The sequence below is a fragment of the Macaca nemestrina genome, chromosome 1, assembly GCF_043159975.1.
Source record: "Macaca nemestrina isolate mMacNem1 chromosome 1, mMacNem.hap1, whole genome shotgun sequence".
Classification (NCBI taxonomy): Eukaryota; Metazoa; Chordata; class Mammalia; order Primates; family Cercopithecidae; genus Macaca; species Macaca nemestrina.
This window is the reverse complement of record NC_092125.1, coordinates 98,771,306-98,795,804: the sequence shown is the minus strand read 5'-3', so window position 1 is coordinate 98,795,804 and position 24,499 is coordinate 98,771,306. Positions and strand designations below refer to the sequence as shown.

General features: G+C 42.8%; 1 protein-coding gene across 3 annotated transcripts; it reads right to left on the bottom strand.

The window, feature by feature from the left end:
* Positions 1-13,059: 13,059 nt before the first annotated feature.
* On the bottom strand, positions 13,060-22,237 carry LOC105498188 (intelectin 1). 3 transcript variants are annotated; one of them, XM_011770108.3, is made up of 8 exons: positions 22,059-22,237; positions 21,873-21,936; positions 20,384-20,482; positions 18,983-19,230; positions 18,188-18,346; positions 17,427-17,547; positions 16,150-16,253; positions 13,060-13,335 (listed from the first exon to the last, which is right to left on the bottom strand). In XM_011770108.3, exons 2-8 carry the CDS (start codon positions 21,928-21,930, stop codon positions 13,183-13,185), a joined length of 942 nt encoding a protein of 313 aa, XP_011768410.1. In that variant the 5' UTR covers positions 21,931-21,936; positions 22,059-22,237; the 3' UTR covers positions 13,060-13,182. The 3 variants fall into 3 exon arrangements, with proteins under 3 accessions (XP_011768410.1, XP_011768409.1, XP_070938593.1); XM_011770107.2 differs by having other exon boundaries at positions 22,114-22,237; XM_071082492.1 differs by having other exon boundaries at positions 22,037-22,059.
* Positions 22,238-24,499: the final 2,262 nt, after the last annotated feature.

Here is a 24,499-nt window from a genome sequence, read left to right as displayed (position 1 = left end):
CAGGGGTCAGCAGACTGACAGCTTCAGCTGCCAAAAGAGGCAACAGTGGTGCTCTGGACAGAGCCCTGGATTTAGAGTCAAAGACTTGGACTTTGAGCTCCCATTCAGCAACTTACAACCTATGGTGATTCTGGCCATGTTGCTGTCTGAGCCTGTAGGGTCATCAATACATCCTCCCTGCCTTCACAAGGTGGTTTTCAGAATCAAATTAAAAATGATACTTGAGAATATGCATACAAAAAAAAAACACTATACATAGATGAGGCTTTTGTGGTTTTGTTTTCATTTTTTTAAGCTCTGAATTGCTTTTTCCAGCTGGTCTAGTGGTTGTCATCTCTTCTCTCCTTTGTCTCCTCCCAAGTCGCAGCCCTCAACCCTGGAGAATTTCCTCAGAGTTGATCTGGCCATGTCCTTAACCTTGAGAAGTGGTTCACAAGACACGATATAACAAAGAAGGGTAAACTTCCTCACATGCTAGGTGGAAAACAAGATCCAACTGTTGGAACCCACTAATGAATGTGACTTAGGAATCAGCCTCTCCAATCCTGACCCCAACACCAGCTCCATCCTTCCCACCAGGCATGTGGATGACCTATCATCCCCTGGAAACTGAACTCGGAGCAGCTGTACTACTTAGTGTATGTCTGTCTTGTAGTCCCTGACAAACTCTATCACACAATGTCTGCTATTTGTAGGCTAATCGCAGTGGCTCATGCCTGTAATCCCAGCACCTTGGGAGGCCAAGGCAGGCAGATCACTTGAGGTCAGGAGTTTGATATCAGCCTGGCCAACATGGTGAAACCTCATCTCTACTAAAAATACAAAAATTAGCTGGGTGTGGTGGTGCATGCCTGCAATCCCAGCTACTCAGGAGGCTGAGGCAGGAGAATCCCTTGAACCTCGGAGGCAGAGATTACAGTGAGCCGAGATCGTGCCTCTGCACTCCAGCCTGGGAGACAGAGCAAGACTCTGTCTCAAAAAAAAAAAAAAAAAAAAAAAAAGGCTGGGTGCAGTGGCTCATGCCTGTAATCCCAGCACTTTGGGAGGCCAAGGTGGGTGGACTACCTGAGGTTAGGAGTTTGAGACCAGCCTGACTAACATGATGAAACCCCGTTTCTATTAAAAATACAAAAAAATGAGCCAGGTGTGGTGGTGCACACCTGTAATCCCAGCTATATGGGAGGCTGAGGCAGGAGAATCACTTGAACCCAGGAGGAGGAGGTTGCAGTGAGCTGAACTCACGCCATTGCATTCCAGCTTGGGCAACAAGAGCAAAAACAAACAAACAAACGAACAACAATAACAACAACAACAAAAAAAACTGCTATTTGTTCTACACACTGACCTCCCCAGCCCTGAGCTCTTCAACACAAAGTCTATGCTCTCCTTAGCTTAGTGTTTCCAAGCCTCACCCAGTGCCTGGTTCTTCAGAGTTGATTAGTAGATTGTCAAGTGCTGAAGGAATGAATGAATTCCCTAAGGAAAACATTTCTATTTCCCCTGAGATAGACTGGTTAGCTAAGTCACCATAGACCCTGCCTTCATGGAGTTTGTATCTTGCCTTGACGAATTTTTGTGCAGAGAACACTTCTGTGCAACTCAGCCCCTTTAGCACGAGGACCCAAGACCTACAAAATCAATATGAACCAGAGACTCCCTTAGCTACATCTCCCATACATATTCACCCGGTCTCTATAAGTCTGGGACAGAGGACTCAGACAGTGCATTTAAAGGTTAGCGGACATCAAAGGTTCATAAACCCCTGCCCTTTCATCTTTCCTTTTCCCAAACCATGCTTTCATCAAGTTTCGGTGAGTCAAGGTCATTCCAGTAAATCCCACTTCTGATGCCAATTACAAATTTCATGGGTCCCCAAGACCACGCATTTCTGAGACAAATTGCAAGTTTGAGGTTCCCAAGACCACCTTCAGTTTTGATAATTAACTAGAATGACTCACAAAACTCACTGGAAGCTGTTTTACTCATGTTTTATTCTAGCCTTCACAAAGAACCCAACTGATCTTATAGGTATAGTCAACCAATCTTGTAAGAATTCAACAAATAACTTCTGTAATATTAGAGTTTATTAAAGCCAAAAATACAGATGAAAATGAGCCAAGGGAAGAGGTACCTAAGGCAAGGTCCAGGAGAGTCCCAAACAAAGGAACCAGTCACAGCACTTCCAGTCTCCTCTCCCAGTGGAGCTGTGCAGACAGGGCCTACTTCTCCCAGAAACTATGTGTAACAATATGCACAGAGTATTGTTAAGCAGGGAAGCTCTTCCAAGTCTTGATGTCCAGAATTTTTATTGGGGTTTGGTCACGTAGACATGGCTGACCACCCATGTGGCTGACCATAGTCTCTGGGCCCTCCAGAAATTGAATTGATGCTATGTGGCCAAAGCTCCCACCATAAATCACATTATTAGCATTGACAATGCTAACAAGGTCCCCAGTAATGAAGATACTCTTATCAAACAGGACATTTCAAAACTTAGAGATTACTCCCAGGAGCCAAGAGCAAAGGTTGGGCCTCTCTTTGGAGAAGGTTTATCCTTTACTGCACCACTGGAAAGAGGTTGTTAAAGTTGTCAAAGATGAACCGTTCACAAAGAGGCCAACTGATAGGTATAGTTAACCAATCTTGCAAGAATTCAGCAAATAACTTCTGTAACACCAGACACTAAATGAGAACTCATTGCCTTTATTTCTAACCATCTGAATATTCTCTGTGTTCCTATTTGGATTAAACCATAATGATGCTTTTAACAAGCACAACCTATCTTTTTCTGTCTCTTCTTCTCAGAAGGGCTAGAAAATCACTTTCCCTTCTACGTGTATTTATCTTCTGTGGGCTTTCACTTGTTGGAGCAGAAGTAGCCAGTTATTGTTTATTTATTGGTTGTGATAACTTTCAGGTTCAGGTTAAAGGTAAGAGATGCAATAGTCTCATAAAGCAGATGGAAGACAGAGCCTCTCAAAACAATTTATGGGACATCAAATAACCCAGAGAACCCACATCCCCCGGAGCAAGGGCTAAAGAGTGCAATACATGTCTTAACTCCTCTCAGAATTTCAACATAACAAGAAATTTGTCATTCCCAGATTCAGTGTGAGAAACAGCTCTGACGATGCAGAGAACCATAGGCTAGCTCTCTCTGACACTAGCAATGTGGTGGGGGAAATGGAATCAATCTCTACTTCCCTGTGTTGAAACAAAATGTTTCTACACGAAAAAGGAACGAAAAGGTTTTCCTAAATTGCAAGGGAAATGCACCATAGAATAGTCTCCTATTTAAAGATAACTAAATATAAATTTGTCTTATACATTTCTATCTTTTATTACATTGTATAAATCAGAATCTGATTTAGTATGAAATTATATTCTGAGATTTTTATGTTTGACATATTAGTAGATCAAGTGTTTTGCAATTAAAAAAAAAAAATGACTTCTAAGTGCCCTGCCATCTAGTTTGTGAATTTTATCTAGTTTGTGAATTACAAATATAGATAATCAAAATTGGGGTTATAATGATAAAGTCATTTGTGCAAACCAATGTTCTCTTTTAATTTTTTTGTGCTACTTTGACACCTAAAAAGAAATGAATGTGATCAAAGTTTAGTAGTGTAATCAGATAAACTCATGATATGGATTGGCTGTGTCTCCACCAAAATCTCAACTTGAATTGTATCTCCCAGAATTCCCACGTGCTGTGGGAGGGACCCAGGGGGAAGTAATTGAATCATAAGGGAGGGTCTTTCCTGTGCTATTCTCGTGATAGTGAATAAGTCTCACGAGATCTAATGGGTTTATCAGGGTTTCCGCTTTGCTTCTTTCTCATTTTCTCTTGCTGCCACCACGTAAAAAGTGCCTTTCACATCCCACCATGATTCTGAGGCCTCCCCAGCCATGTGGAACTGGAAGTCCAATTAAACTTCTTTGTCTTCCCAGTCTTTGGTATGTCTTTATCAGCAGTGTGAAAACAGACCAATACAACTTACAACCAAGTTGTTATTTTAATAATTTGAATATCCATAATTGACCATGAAATTGTTTTGAAATGACAAAACTTTACTGTGGAGTATTTTATTCTACATCATGTTGCTGTTTTATTCTATTTCACCTTGCTCTTTATCCCTCATGTAGAATCCTTATCAGTGATGACAGTTTCCCTGATTCTATGTGTCATCGAATCTACCACACAGGTTGCATGGGCTCACACATTCACATATGAGATTATAGAAGATGAAGAACCTAAAACTGACTTCTTGTGTCTCTAAGAGTTCCTCTTCTTCTTCCCCTATCCGTGCCCTATCCGACCTCCCTACATGAATTTTTTTTTTTTTTTTTTGAGATGGAGTCTCGCTCTGTCGCCCGGGCTGGAGTGCAGTGGCCGGATCTCAGCTCACTGCAAGCTCCGCCTGCCGGTTTACGCCATTCTCCTGCCTCAGCCTCCCGAGTAGCTGGGACTACAGGCGCCCGCCACCTCGCCCTGCTAGTTTTTTGTATTTTTTTTCAGTAGAGACAGGGTTTCACCGTGTTAGCCAGGATGGTCTGGATCTCCTGACCTCGCCTGTCTCGGCCTCCCAAAGTGCTAGGATTACAGGCTTGAGCCACCGCGCCCGGCCTCTACATGATTTTCATGTGAAGTTCTCTGGGTTTTTGTGGCATACCCTCTCCTGCTAAGAAGTTTGCTCTGGCCAGGTGCAGTGACTCACACCTGTAATCTCAACATTTTGGGAGGCTGAGTTCAAGAATTTAATGGGCAAAAATAAAGAAGTCTGGTAACACCAAGTATTTGAGGGCATAGGGATCAATTGGATCAATTATATACAGTTGATGGGAGTGTAAATTGGTAAAATTTTGTGGAAATAAATTGGTGTTATCTTGTAAAGTAAAATATTTATAAACTCTAATGATCCAGCAATATGACATCTAGTTATATACCTACATATAAGAGAAAATTTAGCACATACATACCTGGAGACACATATGATAATGTGCATAGCAGCACTGTTTTTTATTGGAAAAAAACTGGAAACAAAACAAATGACAATGGGAGAGTGGAAAAACAAGATGTGATCTATTCATACAATGTGAACTCAATAGCATTGAAAATGAACGTGGCACAGCATAGGAGAATAGTAGTTACATAAAGTCATAGGAAAAAAATAAGCACCAGAAAACAATATACAATATAATAGTATTTTTATATAGTTTAAAAACAAAAATTAAACAACATATTATTTAGGCATGTGCATGATTGTTAAAAAGTAGTTTAAGCAATAGGACCTTAACCACAAATTGAGATAATGGCAACAACTAAGGAAGAAGGGAGGGATGGAGTGACATAGAGGAACACAGAGGTAGGTGTAGATTATTAATAACATTCTAGTTGTTGGGTTGTGTCATGATAAGTGTCCACTGCATTGTGAAAGAAAGGAAGGTGGGAGAGAGGTGGACAGGAGGTAGAAGGAGAGAGAGAGAGAGAGCTGACCTAGCTGCCATGCATCTCTGCTGCTTATTATAACCACAAAGAAAGACCACTAATACCACCTCATCATGAAACCTTTCAGGTAACCATTAGTGTTGTTCACTCTGATACAATTCTCCTCTTTTGGGGCAGGGTGGGGACATGGAAGGCTGCACTTCTCTTTGAAGTTAAACAGGACCATGTGACTTGCTCTGGCCAAGAAATGTAAGCAGAAAGTATCACTTTCAGGCTGAAGCCTTTAGGAGAAGCAAGGCACCAGTCAACATACTCCTTTCTCCAGCTTCAGTTAATACCTAAAACACGCAGCATTGACTTGGTAATGGGCTTACTGGTGATGAAGAAATTAATATTGAAGGTTGGAAAGATGGCACTCCATGTTATGTAAGAAGTGAAAACGTTAAGAGCATTGCCTGTGGTCACTCAAGAAGTGTGTTATATACCTAGTGCCCTTGAGCTCTAAGGGAAGACATCAGGGAAACAGAATGTAACACTGTGTGTCAGCTGCCTTTGGTAATATATTATAAAACAGAGGCCCAAAGGAAAATCAGATGGTCTGTTTTGCAAGCAGGAATGAAAGAACTAACTGATTCAGTGTCTTCAACAGGTAAATGGTAAAGAAAGCTTTCATTGATAAATGATCTTCAATAAAGACACACACAAATACATACACGTGGCTGGGTGTGGAGGCTCACCCATGTAATCCCAGCACTTTGGGAGGCTGAATCAGGCAGATTGCTTGAGTCTAGGAGTTCGAGACAAGCCTAGGCAATGTAGTGAGACCACAACTCTACAAAAAAAAAAAAAAACAATTAATTAGCCAGGTATGGTGGCATGCCTGTGGTCTCAGCTCTTTGGGAGGCTGAGGTAGGAGGATCTCTTGAGTCAGGGAAGTCAATGCTTCAGTGAGCTGTGATCATGCCACTGCATTCCAGCCTGGGCAACAGAGTGAGATTCTGTCTCAAAAAAAGAAAATACACATACACACACACACACACACACACACACACACACACACGCACGGTACAAAAATCTTTCCGTCCACCTCAGTCAAGAGAAAATATTAAGTGCATTCATACTCTTGTACAACCATCACCATCATCCATCTGCAGAACTCTTCCTCTTGTAAAACTGAAACTCTGTATCTATTAAACAATCATGACCCGTACCCCTTTCCCCACAGCTCCAGAAAACAATCATTCCATTTTTCTCTATATATAAATTTGACTATAGGTACTCATAAAGTGAAATCATACAATATTTGTCTTTTTCTGACTGGCTTATTTCACTTAGCATAATGCTCTCAAGATTCATCCATGTTGTAGCTTCGGTCAGAATTTTATTCCTTTTTAAGGTTGAATAATATCCCTGTCTATGTGTATATATATGTGTGTGTGTGTATGTGTGTGTGTACATATATTTGTATATATATGTGTATATATGTACATATGTACCACATTTTTTCTTCATCTGTCAGTGGGCACTTGGGTTGCTTCCACATTTTAGTTATTGTGAATAATGCTGCTACGAACAAACATCTCTTCAAGACCCTGCTTTCAATTCTTTTGGATATACACCCAGAAGTGGACTTGCTGAATCATATGGTAATTCTATGTTTAATCTTTTTTTTTTTTTTTTTTGAGACAGTCTCGCTCTGTCCCCCAAGCTGGAGTGCAATAGCATGATCTCAGCTCACTGCAACCCCCACCTCCTGGATTCAAGTGATTCTCCTGCCTCAGCCTCCCAAGTAGCTGGGATTACAGGTATACGCCACCACACCCAGCTAATTTTTGTATTTTTAGTAGATACAGCGTTTCACTATGTTGGTCAGGCTGGTCTCAAACTCCCAACCTCAGGTGATCCTCCCGCCTCAGCCTCCCAAAGTGCTGGGATCATAGACGTGAAGCACCGTGCCCGGCCTATGTTTAATCTTTTGAGGAACCTAATACTGTCTTCCACAGATGCTATACCATTTTACATTCTGATATGGTTTGGATCTGTGTCCCTGCCCAAATCTCATGTCCATTTGTAATCCCCAATGTTGTATGTGGGGTCTGGTGGGAGGTGATTGGATCATGGGGATGAATTGCTCCCTTTGGTGCTGCTCTCATGATAGAGTTCTCACAAGATCTGATTGTTTAAAAATGTGTGGTGCCTCCCCCCTCTCTTTCCCTTCCTCCTGCACCCACTATGTAAGATGTGCCTGCTGCTCCTTCGCCTTCCGCCATGATTGTAAGTTTTTTGAGGCCTCTCAGAAGCCGCTATGCTTCCTGTAAAGCCTGTGGAACGTTGAGCCAATTAAACCTCTTTTCCTTATAAATTGCTGGTTTTAAATATTTCTTTATAGCAATGTGAGAACAGACTAAAACACATTCCCACTGTCAGTGCGTAAGAGTTTCCATTTCTCCACATCTTCACTAACACATTATTTTCTGTTTTGTTTTGTTTATAGTAGCCATCCTAATGGGTTTAAGGTGGTATCTCATTGGGATTTTGGTTTGCATTTCTCTAATGATTAGTGATGCTGAGCATTTTTTCATATGCATATTAGACATTTGTATATCTTGTTTTGAGAAAGATCTATTTAAGTCCTTTGACCATTTTTGAATTGGGTTGTTTGGTATTTTGTTGTTGAATTTTGGGAGTTCTCTGCATAGTCTGGATATTAATTCTTTATAAGATACATGATTTGAAAGTATTTTCTCTCATTCTGTGGGTTTTTGCTTTGTTGATAGTGTCTTTAGGTGCACAACATTTTTAAATTTTCATAAAGCACAATTTGTTAATTTTTTTCTTTTGCTGCCTATGCTTTGTTGTCATAGTCGAGAAATTATTGCCAAATGCGATGCTGTGATGCTTCTGTCCTATTTTTATCTGAGAGTTTCATAGTTTAGGTCTTACATTTAAGTCATGGGTCTGTTTGGAGTTAATTTTCTTTTTTTTTTTTTTTTATACAGAGTCTCGCTCTGTCGCCCAGTCTAGAGTACAGTGGCACAATCTCAGGTCATTGCAAGCTCTGCCTCCTGGGTTCAGGTGATTTTCCTGCCTCAGCCTCCCGAGTAGCTGGGATTATAGGCATGCAGGACCACGCCCGGCTAATTTTTGTATTTTTAGTAGAGACAGGGTTTCACCATGTTGGTCAGACTGGTCTCAAATTCCTGATCTCATAATCTACCTACCTCAGCCTCCCAAACTGCTGGGATTACGGGCATGAGCCACCACAGTCAGCCCAAATTTTATTCTTTTTACATGTGGATATTCAGGCTTCTGAGTATCATTTCTTGAAAACACTGCCCTTTCCCCATTGAATGGTCTTGGCAACCGTGTCAAAAATCATTTGGCCATATATGCTAGGGTTTCTTTCTGGGCTCTCTATTCTATTGTATTAGTTTGTATGTCCGATATTATGCCAGTAGCACACTACTTTGAATACTGTAACTTTGTAGCAAGTCTTGAAATCCGGATATGTGAGTCTTCAAGCTTAGTTATTTTTCATGGTGGTTTTGGCTATTTGGAGTCTCTTGAGATTCCATATGAATTTTAAGATGGGTTTTTCTATTTCTGCAAATAAATATTGAGATTTTCATAGATATTGCATTGAATCTATAAATCACTTTGGGTGGTATTGACATCTTAACAATATTGTCTTTCAATCCATAAACATGAGATGTCTTTCCATTTATTTAAGTCTTGTTTAATGTCTTTCAGAAATGTTTTGCAAGGAGTCTTTCACCTCCTTGACTAAGTTAATTCCCTAGTGTGTTATTCTTTTTGGCGCTATTGTAACTGGAATTATTAATTTTACTTTTCATATTGTTCATTGTTGCTGTATAGAAATGCAAATGATTTTGTTTGTAGACTCTGTATTTTGCTACATTGGTGAATTTATTTATTAGTTCTAACAATATTTTGTGGAATCTTTAGGGTTTTTTTACATATAAAATCATGTCATCCGTTAACAGAGATAATTTTACTTATTCTTTTCAATTCAGATGCCTTTTATTTGTTTTTCTTGACTTATTCCTCTGGCTAGAACTTCCAGTACTATGTTGAATAGAAGTAGCCAAAGTGGGTATTCTTGCCTTGTTCCTGACATAAAAGAAAAGCTTTCACCATTAAGTATGATGTTTGCTGTGGGTTTTTTGTATATGTCTTTTATTTCATTGCATTGCGGTTATTTTCTTCTCTTCCTAGTTTGTTGAGTGTTTTACATGAAAGAGTGCTGAGTTTTGTCAAATACTTTTTCTGCATCCATTGAGATGATCGTACAGCTATTTTCCTTTATTCTGTTAATGTGATGTGTTACGCTGATCAAGTCTCATTTATTGAAACATCCTTGCTTTTCAGAAATAAATCCCACTTGGTCATGTTGTAAAATCATTTTAATATGTGACAGGGTGCAGAGCGTGATGGCTCATGCCTTTAATCCCACCACTTTGGGAGGCCAAGGTAGGCAGATTGCTTGAGGTCAGGAGTTCAAGACCAGCCTGGCCAACATGGTGAAACCCTGTCTCTATTAAAAAAATTTTTTTAAAGTGATATGTGTATATATATACATATATATGTATGTATATATGGATATATACATGTCACTATATATATTTATCTATTTTATATATACTTTCTTATATATGTATATATACATATGTGTGTATGTATATATGTATACGTATGTACGTATATATACGTGTGTGTATACATTCGTGTATATACATATGTATACACACACATATATATGTATGTACATATACATATATATACACACACACACATATATATATGTTGCTGAATTTGATTTGCTAGTATTTTGTCAAAGGTTTTTGCATCAGTGTTCACAATGGATACTGATCTGTATTTTTCTTTTCTTGTAGTGCCTTCACCTGGCTGTTATCAAGGTAAAGCTGGACTCACAGAATTGGGGAGTTTAGCCTTCTCCTCAGTTTTTTGGAAACGTTTGAGAAGAATCGATGTTAGTTCTTCTTTAAATGTTTCTTCACTGATAGAATTCACCAGTGAACCATCAGGTCCAGAGCTTTTCTTTATCAAGAGATTTTTGATTACTGATTCAATCACCTTACTAGGTATACGTTTATTCAGATTTTCTCTTTCTTCATGATTTAGTCTTGATAGGTTTTATGTTCCTAGGAATTTGTCCATTTCATCCAGGTTATATAATTTGTTGGTGTAAAATTGTTCATAGGCCGGGCATGGTAGTTCACGCCTGTAATCCCACCACTTTGGGAGGCCGACGTGGGTGGATCACCTGAGGCCAGGAGTTCAAGAACAGCCTGGCCAACATGGCAAAACCCAGTCTCTACTAAAAATACAGAAACGAGCCAGATATGGTGGCATATGCCTGTAATCCCAGCTATTCATAAGGCTGAGGCACAAGGATCGCGTGAACCTGGGAGGCAGAGGTTGCAGTGAGCTGAGATCGCACTACTGCACTCCAGCCTGGGCAAAAGAACAAGACTCTGACTCAAAAAATAATAACAATAACTAATATATATCAAGCAATTACTATAGGCCAGGCACTCCTTTAAAGGCTGTACATAATTATTTCATCTAATTTTTATGAAAACCACATGTGAGGACTTTACTACTCTTATCTGTAGTTTACAGATAAGGAAACTGAAACTCTGCTACACGAAAAATTTTTCAAGGGTCAGATTCATTTAGAAAGCTAGGATTTGGACTAATTCCATCTATTTCCAGAGCATAGACCTTTAACAACTTCACCCTCTGGATGTGGGGCACAGTGAAAACAATGACAGGTGAAAACTTTCCCAGCTCAGAGATCTCTGTGGTCACGCCAAGGTGGCAGGGAGAATTAAGGTAAAGCCACCTTCTCTGAGAGGTCCTCCCTAACATTCCTTTCTGGATTGGGGATCGCTCTCCTGTGTTTCCACAGTTCCCCGGGAAGCTCTCATGGGAGACTTTTATCACCTTGCACCTAAAGAGCTCCTGGGCTCCACCACCTGCAGCTTTAGAATTGGATTCATCTGTCTTCTCTATCAATTCTCTATTACCGTATCCCCAGCACTTAGCCCAGGAACTAGTACACACTCAATGAATATTGTTGGAATTAATTCATAAAGGAATATATCAAAGAGAAAAAAATGTTCACCTCTCTCTCCCACCACTGGTCTGTGCCTCCCAGCCAACAGTGTCTGGCACACAAAAGGTGAGTCACATACAGGGGAACTCCAACCAGAGGTAAAAACATACTCTGGTTTGCCTCCTGTAGTTGGACGAAGGGCATCTGAGAGTGAAGAGGGACGGAGATATCTGTGTTTCAGGATAGAGAATGGGGAAAAGAGGTAAGAGAGAAGGCAGGAAGAACAGATGACAGAAAATGAGTTATTAAAAAGGTAGAAAGAACTAAAGAAAAAAAGGCTCTAGAGAGAATACTAACAATTTCTAACCCAGGTCTAAATAGACCTAGTTTAAACAACAAAGAAAATCCTCCCAGATTTTTTTTTTTTTTTTTTTTTTTTTTGAGATGGAGTCTCACTGTCACCCAGGTGGGAGTGCAGTGGTGCGATCTCTGCTCACTGCAACTTTCACCTCCTGGATTCAAGCAATTCTCCTGCCTCAGTCTCCTGGGTGGCTGGGATTACAGGCACGTGCCCCCGTGCCCAGCTAATTTTTGTATTTTTAGTAGAGACGGGTTTCACTATGTTGGCCATGATGGTCTTGATCTCCTGACCTCGTGATCCGCCCACCTTGGCCTCCTAAAGTGCTGGGATTATAGGCGTGAGTCACCACACCCCAACCCTTCCAAACCTTTTCTAAGCAAAATTCTTCCCCTTCCTCTTTCCCTTCTTCCCCTTCCTCTTTCCCTTCTTCCCCTTCCTCTTCTAATTCCTCTAAGGCCTAAGAACTTTAAACTTCATATTCTAGCCAATGAGAAGTAATTGACACTTAGAGTGGGGAAGAATTGGAAGGGCTTGTCATAATCCAATTTGTATTGTAGAGGAAACACAATATTATGCCTAATAGTTAGTCATGGATAAGAACTGATGCCATCCCCATCCTATCTGTACCAATAACCCATTGGGAATTATTTGGCCACGTGGCTCCTTCTGAATGAGCACCTGCAGATGGGAGCCCAGGAATGGTTTAGCCACTGCCCAAGGAGAGTCACCATCATCATATCATGCCAGCCCATTCTTCCCTAAGGAGAACGCTCAGTCACTAAGGTTAGAACGTACTAGATATCGATATTGGGTATATATCTCCTTCTTCTTTGGTGCACCCCCCAAAATGGACTCTTTTCTCCTTTTGGGTCTACAGGTTGAGGATACAAATTGATCAGTCTATGTGGGTGAGTTAGGAAGGGTTAGGATAAATGCTTCATTTCCCCTTGCCCTGTATTCCTCTGGCTATTTGAAGGGCTATCTGAAAGGGAATTAGAGATGCCATGTTTCTCTGTCAGGATTCCGGAGTCCTAAGAGTCCAAACACACAAGCAGTTGAAGTTCAATCAGCCACAGCAATACACATGCTTTTGAAATTTCCTACAGTGCTTCACCCCTACAGGAAAGGAATTCACAGAAACACCAAGCCTTGAGTCAATATGATTTATTAGTTTCTCTTCTGCCATAACATTGTAGCTACTGGGTAAGTTGTTCTCCATCCCTGGGATCTCATGGTTGGGAGGAGAGGTCTGGGTTCCCTCCCACAAAGCTCTCAATGATAGAATAGAAGCACAGCTGCCTCAGTTATCTCCCGGCTGCTGCTGTAACCAACATGAGTTCCATATCCACTCCAATCAAAACCAGAAAAATCTCCACACTGCCGGGGACTAGACTCTGGAAAATATCCTCCTCCACCAATGCAGTGCTGGGAAACAAAGAGAGGAAGGGGCAGTAATGAGAGACCTGCCAGTGAGGCCAGTGCCATCTTAACAGCCGAATCCAGTCATTTCTGTGGTCCTCATCAGACTCTCCATTGACAGTGTTGATCTATCCTTCCCATAAAAATCTCTCTCTCTTCCTTGGCTCACCTATAATCCCAGCAGTTTGGGAGGCCGAAGAAGGTGGATCACTTGAGGCCAGGAGTTCAAGACCAGCCTGGCCAACATGATGAAACCCTGTCTCCACAAAAAATACAAAAATTAGCTGGGTGCGGGCCAGGTGTGGTGGCTCACACCTGTAATCCCAGCATTTTGGGAGGCCGAGGTGGGTGGATCAGGAAATCGAGACCATCCTGGCTACACAGTGAAGCCCTGTCTCTACTAAAAATACAAAAAAAAAATTAGCTGGGTGTGCTGGCAGGTACCTGTAGTTCCAGCTATTTGGGAGGCTGAGGCAAGAGAATGGCATCAACCCGGGAGGCGGAGCTTGCTGTGAGCCGAGATTGTGCCACTGCACTCCAGCCTGGGTGACAGAACGAGACTCCTCTCAAAAAAAAAATTAGCCGGGTGAGGTGACAGGCACCTGTAGTCCCACTACTCAGGAGGCTGAGGCAGGAGAATTGCTGGAACTTGGGAGGTGGAGGTTGCAGTGAGCCTAGATAGCACCATTGCACTGCAGCCTGGGTGACGATCCTGTCTCAAAAGAAAAAAAAAAAAAACTCTCTTCCTTTAGCTTTAGTGACATTATTGTCTTGATTTTCTTTCAACTTTTCTAAACACTCATGCTCAGAGCCCCTGTCTGTACTCTTCTTTCATAAATCCTCTAAGCACTGCTCCCTAGTGGAGGACCCATCTCCCTCTGGCTTATAAATTGCATGACCACTGTGGCCTCAATTACTAAAAATTCACTGATGGCCCCAAAATCTCCATCTCCTGTCGAGATACTTCTTGTGCTGAAGACCTCAAAATCCAGCTTGGATATCTACACAGGCATCTCAAGCCCCAAATGACCAAAACAAAGTTAATTATATCCCTCATTGACCCAGAACCTATTCATCATCCAGACACTCTGACTTCATAAATGACACTCACCCAAATGAGAACCATGTTATTCTAGACTTCCCTGCTCATCCTCTGTATTCAACTGGTGATATGGTTTGGACTTGGGTCCCCACAAAATCTCATGTTGAATTGTAATCCCCAGTGTTGAGGGTGGGGCCTTGTGGGAGGTGATTGGATCATTGGGGTGATTTCACATGAATGATTTTAGCACCAGCCCTTTGATGCTGTCCTCATGATAGTGAGTGACTTCTCACGAGATCTGGACATTTAAAAGTGTGTAGCACCAGCTGGGCGTGGAGGTTCATGCCTGTAATCCTAGCACTATGGGATGCTGAGGAAGGCAGATCACTTGAGGTCAGAAGTTCGAGACCAGCCTGACCAACATGGAGAAACCCCATCTCTACTAAAAATACAAAATTAGCCCAGTGTGGTGGCTCATGCCTGTAAACCCAGCTACCTGGGAGACTCAGGCAAGAGAATCGCTTGAACCCGGGAGGCAGAGGTTGTGGCGAGCCTAGATCGTGCCATTGCACTTCAGCCTGGGCAATAAGAGCAAAACTCTGTCTCAAAAAAAAAAAAGTGTGTAGCACATCCCCTGCCCTCACTCCTGCTCCTGCCACAGGAGACACCTCACTCCATCTTTGCCTTCTGCCATGTTTGGAAGCCTCCTGAGACTTCCCTAGAAGCAGAAGCCACTATATTTACAGTATAGCCTGCAGAACCATGAGCCAATTGAACCTCGTTTCTTTATAAATTATCCTGTCTCAGATATTTCTTTTTCTTTTCTTTTCTCTCTCTCTCTCTCTTTTTTTTTTTTTTTTTTTTTTTTTTTTTAGACAGGGTCTCACTCTGTCACCCAGGCTGGAGTACAGTGGTGTGATCTTGGCTCACTGCAACCTCCACCTCCCAGGCTTAAGCGGATCCTCCCACCTCAGCCTCCCAAGTAGCTGAGACCACAGGCATGAACCACCACACTTGACTAATTTTTGTATTTTTTGTAGAGACAAGGCTTCGCCATGTTTCCCAGGCTGGTCTCAAACTCCTGAACTCAAGAGATCCACCTGCCTTGCCTCCCAAAGTACTGGGATTACAGGCGTGAGCCACCATGCCTGGCCAGTATTTCTTTATAGCAGTGAGAGAATGGACTAATACAACTGGTATTCCATTTAAAATCACTGGAATTTATCAATCCCACCATTCGGGATTCCTGAACCTTAACATTTCAACCACCCAAGGGATGGCCTGAGTGAGGTTTCTAGAAGGTGATGTCCAGGACTGTCCCAGCAACTCCCCAGTGCAGTGTGTATCTAGGCAAACCATGGCTAGGGTTGGGAAGGCCCAGGTTTCCTCTGAAATATAAATCTCAGATGAAGAAGAATAACACCTGTGTTTCGCAAGGAATCTCAGCTCTAAAGACTACTACAGAATGTTTCCGCACACAAACCTCACCCCACCTCCAAGCGATTAAGTGTTTTCTCACAAAGCCTGAGCACCCAGCAATGGTTCTTTGAAGCCTCACTCCTTGATTTTGGTCCTCAGAGGGACAGGATGTGTACACCTGGACAAAGGGTCCCACAGCCCTGGCCCCTGAAGCCCAGCAATGAGCAAGAGAATGTCACACAACCACACACATACACACATACACCAGTCATACCACACTCAACACACACACACATACCAACACACACTGACAAACGCGACCTTACTCACAGGTCCTTGTGGTCCCCACAGAGACTCACGTGTTCAGTGTTACATCCAGTGACCTTCATTCCAGCACACAAGGCGTTGGCTGCTCTCTCATTATTAAATACCCTGAACTGAACAAATCCCGCAGTGAACTCCACTGAAAACAAGAGGCACAAAACATCATTCAAGGAAGATGCTAGAAATCACTTTCGTTAGGCCAGCCCTGAGATTCTCGATGCCAAAGCTCAGGCTACAGCCCAACACTCCAGCCGTACTGGTGGAGCCCAGCACCTCTGTGGCCAATGGCTGGTGCATCCTGGCCTCAAACTTAGCTAAGAGGGAACTTTTCCCAACCCCAGAGAGCAAGAGCTGGTCCTCAGAGAGGGTTCCTCATCTGCCAGAGGCTTGTGAAGAGAAATTCAACTTTGCGGGAAGATCACCACTGAACATCTACAAGAACTGAGTTTCAGCAGTTAACAGATGTATTCACTCTGTTCCTATTTACATTTTTCTTTTCTCCTTTGTTTTAAACTCTCAACTCCCAAATGTAAACAATAACAGCTTTGAGTTCCATAATATATGCTCAGGCTCTGTGAAGCAAACTACACTACCAACTTTGGCTTCACACAAAATAAACTCACAATAGGAAGAAAAAGTCCTGCCATTTTTTGGGTTGTTCTATACACATGGCCTGGCCTGGTCCTAACAAGCTCCTGCAGGGCTGAGAGTGGGTTGTTAGGAGTGAAGAGTCTGGAGTCTGCAGCCTGGCTGGGCATGGTGGCTCACACCTGTAATTCCAACACTTTGGGAGGCCAAAGCGGGTGGATCGCCTAAGGTCGGGAGTTGGAGACCAGCCTGGTCAACATGGTGAAACCCCATCTCTACTAAAACTACAAAAATTAGCCAGGCATGGTGGCAGGCACCTGTAATTCCAGCTACTTGGGAGGCTGAGACAGGAAAATCATTTGAACCTGGGAGGCACAGGTTGTGGTGAGCCAAAACTGCACAATTGCACTCCAGCCTGGGCAACAAGAGTGAAACTCCATCTCAAGAAAAAAAAAAGTCTGGAGCCAAATTTCTCACCCTAATTGATAACTCTTCCACACATGCCTGTGATCTTGGCAAGATTCTAAACCTCTCAGTGCTTCAGTTTCCTAAAATGACGTTAATAACAGTTCAGATCTCAAAGGCAGCCATGCAAAACAAGTGAGGCAATACAGGGAACATTACAGAAGAGAACCAGGCCTCAGTCGGATGCATAACTGTTACCTAGCACAGTTGAATGTATTCCCTTTCCTACTAAGAGTTCAGAGGATCATCAAAGACTCACGCTGGCCATAGGGTGAATAATAAGATGCTGTTTTCTGGGCATCACCAAAATCATAGACCACAGGGATCGCCGGGCCGTTGTCAGTAATACACTGTCCTACTCCATATTTCACTGGGAATTTCTACAAAGAAAGAAAAAGTCATGGAGTAAAGACAACAGATTTGCCATTACCAGCATCTCCTGGGATGCTGCCATTCATAGAGGGGAAACAATGCTTTCTCAGTAACTGAGATTACTTCAAAACCAGTCAAAATAAGAATCTTTCCCTGGTACTGCTGCCAGTTACTCAGGAGCTGTGATTCTGCGGCAGCCTAGACTACTTCATTCTCTCTCTCCTTCTCCCCAACCCACCCACACTCTTCCTGCCCCCGCTGTCCTCTCCCATAGGTCTTTAATTTATTATTATTATTATTATTATTATTATTATTATTATTATACTCTAGGTTCTAGGGTACATGTGCACAATGTGCAGGTTGGTTACATAGGCATACATGTGTCATGTTGGTTTGCTGCACCCATTAACCCGTCATTTACATTAGGTATTTCTTCTAATGCTATCCCTCCCCCAGGCCCCCACTCCTCCCATAGATCTTTTCTCTTGCCTGGCTCAGAATTCCTAAGAAAAGCAACAGAAGCCATTAGCAAATATAGGTTAGAAGAACATGGGAGACAGGCCCATTGAAAAATGATTCCTGCCCAACCTCTAACACTTGCTTTCTGAACACCCATGAAAACCAGTCCCAGCTAGCAGCCCTCTGTACCTGGTAGAGGCCAAACAGATTATGTCCCAGTGTCTGGAGGAAGCCAGTGTCAGTGTGGTACCTCAGCAGGGAGCTGTTTCTCCAATGCTGCATGGGGGATTTGTTGGGCACATGCCAGATGCCCAGATCCTTGGCCTGGATGTCATAGTAGCCAGGGTTCTGGAAAGCAACAGACACTGAGCCTGACTGGGCCAGGAGGTCCCAGGAGGTAGAAGGTCCACACATGCAGCCTCGGCTGGACTGAGAGCTCTGGACTCCAGGTGAGCAGATGGCCAGCCACACTCAGACACCCCACTCCCAGCAGATGATCCCACCACACCCAGGGCCCTAACGGCCTTGTTAGGAGGAAGTTGTGATTCTACATGTAAGTTGGCTGGGCGTGGTGGCTCATGCCTGTAATCCCAGCACTTTTGGAGACCAAGGTGGGCAGATCACTTGAGGTCAGGAATTCGAGACGAGCCCAGCCAACAAGGAGAAAACTCGTCTCTACTAAAAGTACAAAACCTAGCCAAGTGTGGTAGTGAGCACTTATAATCCCAGCTACTTTTGAAGCAGAGGATCACTTGAACCCAGGAGGCAGTGGTTGCTATGAGCCAAGATCACACCATTGCACTCCAACCTGGGCAACAGAGTGAAACTCCGTCTCAAGAAAAGAAAAAAAAAGGTGCAAGTATTTCTCTCTTCTTCTCCAGCCCTTCCCCACATCCCCACCTTCCAGCCCTCCCCCCTGCAGGCTTGTGGTCAGCCACACTCCACTCCTCACCCTCACCCTAGTGGGTGGGAAGTGGCACCAACCTTGTAGTCATCACTCGTGGCTGCCTCTGCAGACCCAAAGGTGTTGTAGTTGGCCCAGTTGCCGTCCCCCTCTGGGTAGTCTGCTTTGCTGCCCTGCTGACTGGACCAGTGATCACCCGCTGTACACTTCCCATGCATGTTATTCTCGTGCACGCTGGCCACCAGGGTCCAGCCACCACCCCCAGAGGTCATGTCACAGAAGGTCTGGTAGACAACACCATTCTCAGTGCGGAGAAAATACAGGCCATCTGTAGAGAGAACCAGCCCAGAGCCTCACTGTCTGAGAGCTGAGGGTTCATCTCAGCCCCATGACAAGAAAGGCCCTAGAAACCAGAAACATGGCCTAAAGGCTCCTGTCCTGAGTCACATCACTCAGTGTTCCCAGGGCTACTAGGGCCTCCCTGAGTTCAGAAGATCATGTTCCTGTAACCGAGGCAGAACATAGAATTGTATAAAATCCCAGTGACATTTTTCATAAAGTTAAACATGGAATTATCATATGACCCAGCAATTCCAGTGCAGTTCTGTCCCCAAAACAATTGAAAACAGGGTCTCAAGCTGATGCTTTTGCACCAGTGTTTATCGCAGCATTAGTCACAAGAGTCAAACAGAAGAAACAATTCAAATATTCACCAACAGGTGAATGAATAAACAAAACATGGTGTGTGTGCATATATATATCAACAATGGATAAAAGGGAATGAAATACCCATGCTACAACATGGACAAACCCTCAAAACACTGTGCTAAATGAAATAAGTCAGACATCAAAGGACAAATACTGTATGACTCCAATTACATGAGGTAACTACACTAGGCAAATTCATACAGACAGAAAGTAGAATGCAGCTACCAGAGACTGAGGGAAGGGAGTTATTGCTTAATAACTCCATGTTATTTTTTGTTTTGTTTTGTTTTGTTGTTGTTTTTGAGATGGAGCCTCACTCTGTTGCCCAGGCTGGTATGCAGTAGCACCATCTCGGCTCACTGCCACCTCTGCCTCCTGAGTTCAAGCGATCCTCCCACTTCAGCCTCCCAAGTAGCTGGAATTACAAGTGTGCACCACCACACCCACCTGCCACAGCCTCGTAAAGTGCTGGGTGAGCACTTTACAGGTGTGAGCCACCGCATCCGGCCCCTCCTAGTTATTAAGTAAAGAGTTTCTGTTTGTGGTAATAAAAAAGTTCTGCATATGGATAGCAGTGATAGTTGCACAACCTTGAAGGTAACGAATGCCACTGAATTGCACACTTACTATTGCTTAAAATGGCAAATATTATGCAAATTTTAATGTGTATACATATACTTTACCGCAATTTTTTTAACTAAAAGACAAAATGACTCCCAGAAGACACAATCCTGATACCCTCACTGAGCTCTGTTTGAGTGTTTATCACTCACCACATGCACTAGGGCACTTGTCTTTGATTTCCTTGCAGGTTCTGGGCAGAGATGAAGACGAAGAACAGGTCCATTCCTTGGAGTAAGTGTTAGCCTCATCTACGGAATATACAGAGTTTGATTCTCATTCCTGGTCTGACACAAAACCTAGCCTCTCCTATCAGCAGTCACACTCATTCCACCACTGTAGCAGAACCTCAATGCCAGGGTGGTAAGGCCTGAGACAGCCAGCGTCACATCCACTCAGCCCAGCAGCGTCACACCCACTCAGCCCAGCAGCATCACATCCACTCAGCCCATCAGCATCACATCCACTCAGCCCAGCAGCTTCACACCCACTCAGCCCATCAGCATCACATCCACTCAGCCCAGCAGCTTCACAGCCACTCAGCCCGTCCGATGCAACAGCCAGCACAGGCTTAATGCGGGCCTCCCGCCACATGACCTGCCCTTGTGCTGGGTCCTGCCTGCCCTAAGCACTGAGTAATCAAAGACATTAAACTTCCCCAGCAAGAGCTTGCCTCTAGAGGGAATTGATGACAAGTCATCAGAAAATTGGATTGAGAAGAATAAATGGTAGAAGAAAGACAAACTCAAGAGAATGAAAGAAAGACTCTGAGGTAAGAATGGAGAATGGAAAGGCCAGACAGCGAGCAGGGCAGTTGCCTGGGAGAAGGAGGCAAGAGGGGTTGTCTCATGTCTTAGTCACAGAAGACCTTCAGTCCAGGTGACATCGTAGCTTCTTCTGAGAGAATAAACATGATTTATCAGTAGGAAGAGAATCCAAGGCAGGGAAAACAGCATATCCACAGGCCTAGAGAAAAAAAAAAAATACAGCGTGGCCCAGCTGTAGAGCTACAAACTGCTTAATATGGCTGAAACATGGGATGTGAAGTAGGGAGCAGTGAGACTAACCTCTACTCCAAAAAGTGCAAACTATTCGAACAGTCTAGGGGAAAAGCTTTGAGGTCAGAGGTGACTGATCTCAGTCTTCTCATACCTAAAACACCGTTAATAAACAGTGATTTTGCAAAGATGAAGTAAGAAGATATTTTGAAACAGCCTTTTCCTTAAAAAAAAAAAAAAATTTACAGTGAAGGGAAATACAAATTTTTAAATGTCATTGTTATTCTTGTTGTAGTGAGGAAGACTGTGAAGAGAACGTTCTCCAGGCACAAAGCAGACCATGTAGTTCCCATGGAAATCCCACAGCCAAGACCACAGGAGTGGGCAGTGGCTGGGAGGTGGCACAGTTCTTACCACAGCCCCCTCAGGGCCACACAAAAGCACAGAGCCTGGACCCAGGACATGCCTCAAGCAACACGCTCACTGCCACAGGCCAGATCCCACCAGAGACCAGAAATTGGCACTCAGTCTACATGCAAGCCGGCCTCTGTGCATCTCAAAGACATGCTCTGTGTCCTGGGAGAGACCAGGATCCCAGGAGCCACCCAGCTGAAGGAACTCTGTCCCTAACAGCGTGACTCACCTGTAATCCACCCTCTGGTGGCCGCAATGAGAAAAAGCAGGAAGCTGAGTTGGTTCATCGTAATCTAAAGAAAGCAAGATGAAGGTCACCGTCTTGCCCATCATTTTTCTCTACATCCCTGTCCCACCCCTGTCCAGTCCTACAAAGACTCCAAAAGCCCTTGCCTTTTGTTTAAACCTCACACACCTCCGAGACCAAAAGCAGACGTAAGCTGAAAACAGGGTTCCCCCAACTCACAGACCTTGTCGGAGTCTCAGCTGCACTTTACTTGGGTACAGAGAGCTCCTTCACTCCCTCTCTACACTGCAGCCTGGAGCTTAACAGAGTGCAGCTTTCTCCAAAAACACTCCTGATGTGGGATGAGGGGCTGAAACCTTTATGGAGAAAGCCTAGCAGGGTCAAACCCAGGTTTCCAGCCTCACCCTCCCCTGGCACAATGCCCTGGCACAAACCCAGTGGGGAGGTTTCTGGTTATCTCAGGGAGGTAATTTACACAGTGGAATTAACAGGTTCTGAAGAAAAAAACCAATCCTAAATATTGCCTACTAGCATTGTTCCTGGATCTGGGGGTTTCATGAACCTGTGTCAAAGTCCATGAAAACAAAACAAGTAGACGAAGAGACTAACAAGAGTTGGCATTGATTTTGGGTTTTCGTGCCTTTCTTTTGTGCAAAATAAAAACTTTCTCTAAATTAAGCATCTGCTGGCTTGGCACATTGGCTCAAATCCTAATGCTTTGGGAGGCCAAGGCAGGAGGATCACTTTGAACTCAGGAGTTTGAGACCAGCCTGGGCAACATAGGGCAACCACTTCTCTACTAAAAATAAAAATTAAAAAATGAGCATGGCATGGTGGCACTTGCCTGTAGTCTCAGGCGGGGCTGAGGCAAGGCAGGAGGGTTCTTGAGCCCCGGAGACAGAAGATTCAGTGAATTATGATCATGCCACTGTATTCCAGCTTAGGTAACAGAGCAAGACCGTATCTCTAAATAAATAAATAAATAAAATGAAATCAAACATTGGCCATAATTATCATTTCATAGAAATAGAAAAAGGAAATTTTAACAAGATGGGAAACTGATCATTTCTGAATAATGTGGTAAAAAGGAATAGGGGGAAAGAGATACAAAACACACAAAAAAAAGAATAAAAGATTTTTTTAAAATATGTAAATCTTTAGTTTGAATAAATTTAGCTTCACACAAAGACTCACTACTTTGTCTTTAATTTTGTCATTTTGCCACAAACTAGGGAAAATTTACTACAGACTTCATTTGAAACTGAATCAATATGAAACCTCTCTGATGCTTCGAACCTCCTGTCTTATTCCTGTTCCTATGTCATGAAGTTCTCAAATGCCACCCTGCAGCTATAATAGAATTGCTCAGTTCTTCCCCAGTGATATCATACACCTAATACATAATGTCATTGTAGCATTAATAATACTGCAATCTTTTGTTACGAAGATTGTGAATATCTTTTTTGTTAAGCTAATATTTACTATTTGTTGGTTCAAAGTACTGATTTGCACAAAATACTCATATATTGATAGAAGAAAATAAAATAGCGCCCAAGAAGAAAAACTGCAAAAAAAGTTATACTTTTGTAAATTTAAAATCTATTAGAAGCTATTTGCTCTGTGTATGCAGAAAATGATTAATTATCTTAGAAATAGAGGTCTCACCAGGCACGATGGCTTACGCCTGTAATCCCAGCACTTTGGGAGGCCGAGGTGGGTGGATCACTTGAGGTCAGGAGTTCAAGACCAGCCTGATCAATATGGTGAAACCCTGTCTCTACTAAAAATATAAAATTATCTGGGCGTGGTGGCAGGCGCCTGTAATTCCAGCTACTCGGGAGTCTGAGGCAGGAGAATCGCTTGAACCCGGGAGGCAGAGGTTGCAGTGAGCCGAGATCGCACCACTACACTCCAGCCTGGGAAATAAGAGTGAAACTCCGTCTAAAATAAATAAATAAATAAATAAAGTCTCTAAATTTACAGTTTACGGTAGTAAATACGTGTATATAAAGTTAACAACAAGGGCTCAAGATCTAGAGAAAAAATTAAACATCCCCTCAGTTGTTCATTACTGTGTAACTAACCACCTGAAAACCTAATGGCTTAATTAATAAAACAGTAACATATTTGCAAAAAAAATAAAAGAAAGAAAGAAAATTTATAGTTCTAGTAATTTCTTTAGTTGATCCTAAGATCCTTTTTTGTATTTTGACATCTTTAATATCATTATGCATCTCATCCTTAGCGGTACATGATGCCATCTAATAGACTGGGAAAACGGTACATCTATTTTAGGGACATTACCCCTTCTAACCAACATCATCCAATCAGTGACTGCATCTCATTGATTCTGCCCCTACTTTCTCTTGAATCTGTTCCCCACACAACTTCCTCTAAACCCCACTGCCCTGGACATTGATTTAGTTTAGTCTGGTTCTTTTTCGCTCTAACTAATAGAAACCCCATCTCAAAGTGGCTTTTCTAAAAAGTAAATCTATTACCTCAGGAAATAGAAAATTGAGAGAGAGGGCAAGATCCAGTCTTGCTTGACAGCAGCTTCTCTTTATTTTATGTATTTATTTATGTTGAGACAGGGTCTCATTCTACTG

Excerpts from the sequence above, each read along its gene's own strand:
- LOC105498188 (XM_011770108.3), bottom strand. The coding sequence starts at position 21,930 with ATGAACCAACTCAGCTTCCTGCTTTTTCTCATTGCGGCCACCAGAGGG. Across the intron at positions 17,548-18,187 it reads ATCTGTTTGGCCTCTACCAG|AAATTCCCAGTGAAATATGG; the intron begins GTACAGAGGGCT and ends CTTTCTTTGTAG. Across the intron at positions 13,336-16,149 it reads CTGGATGTAACACTGAACAC|CACTGCATTGGTGGAGGAGG; the intron begins GTGAGTCTCTGT and ends TTTGTTTCCCAG.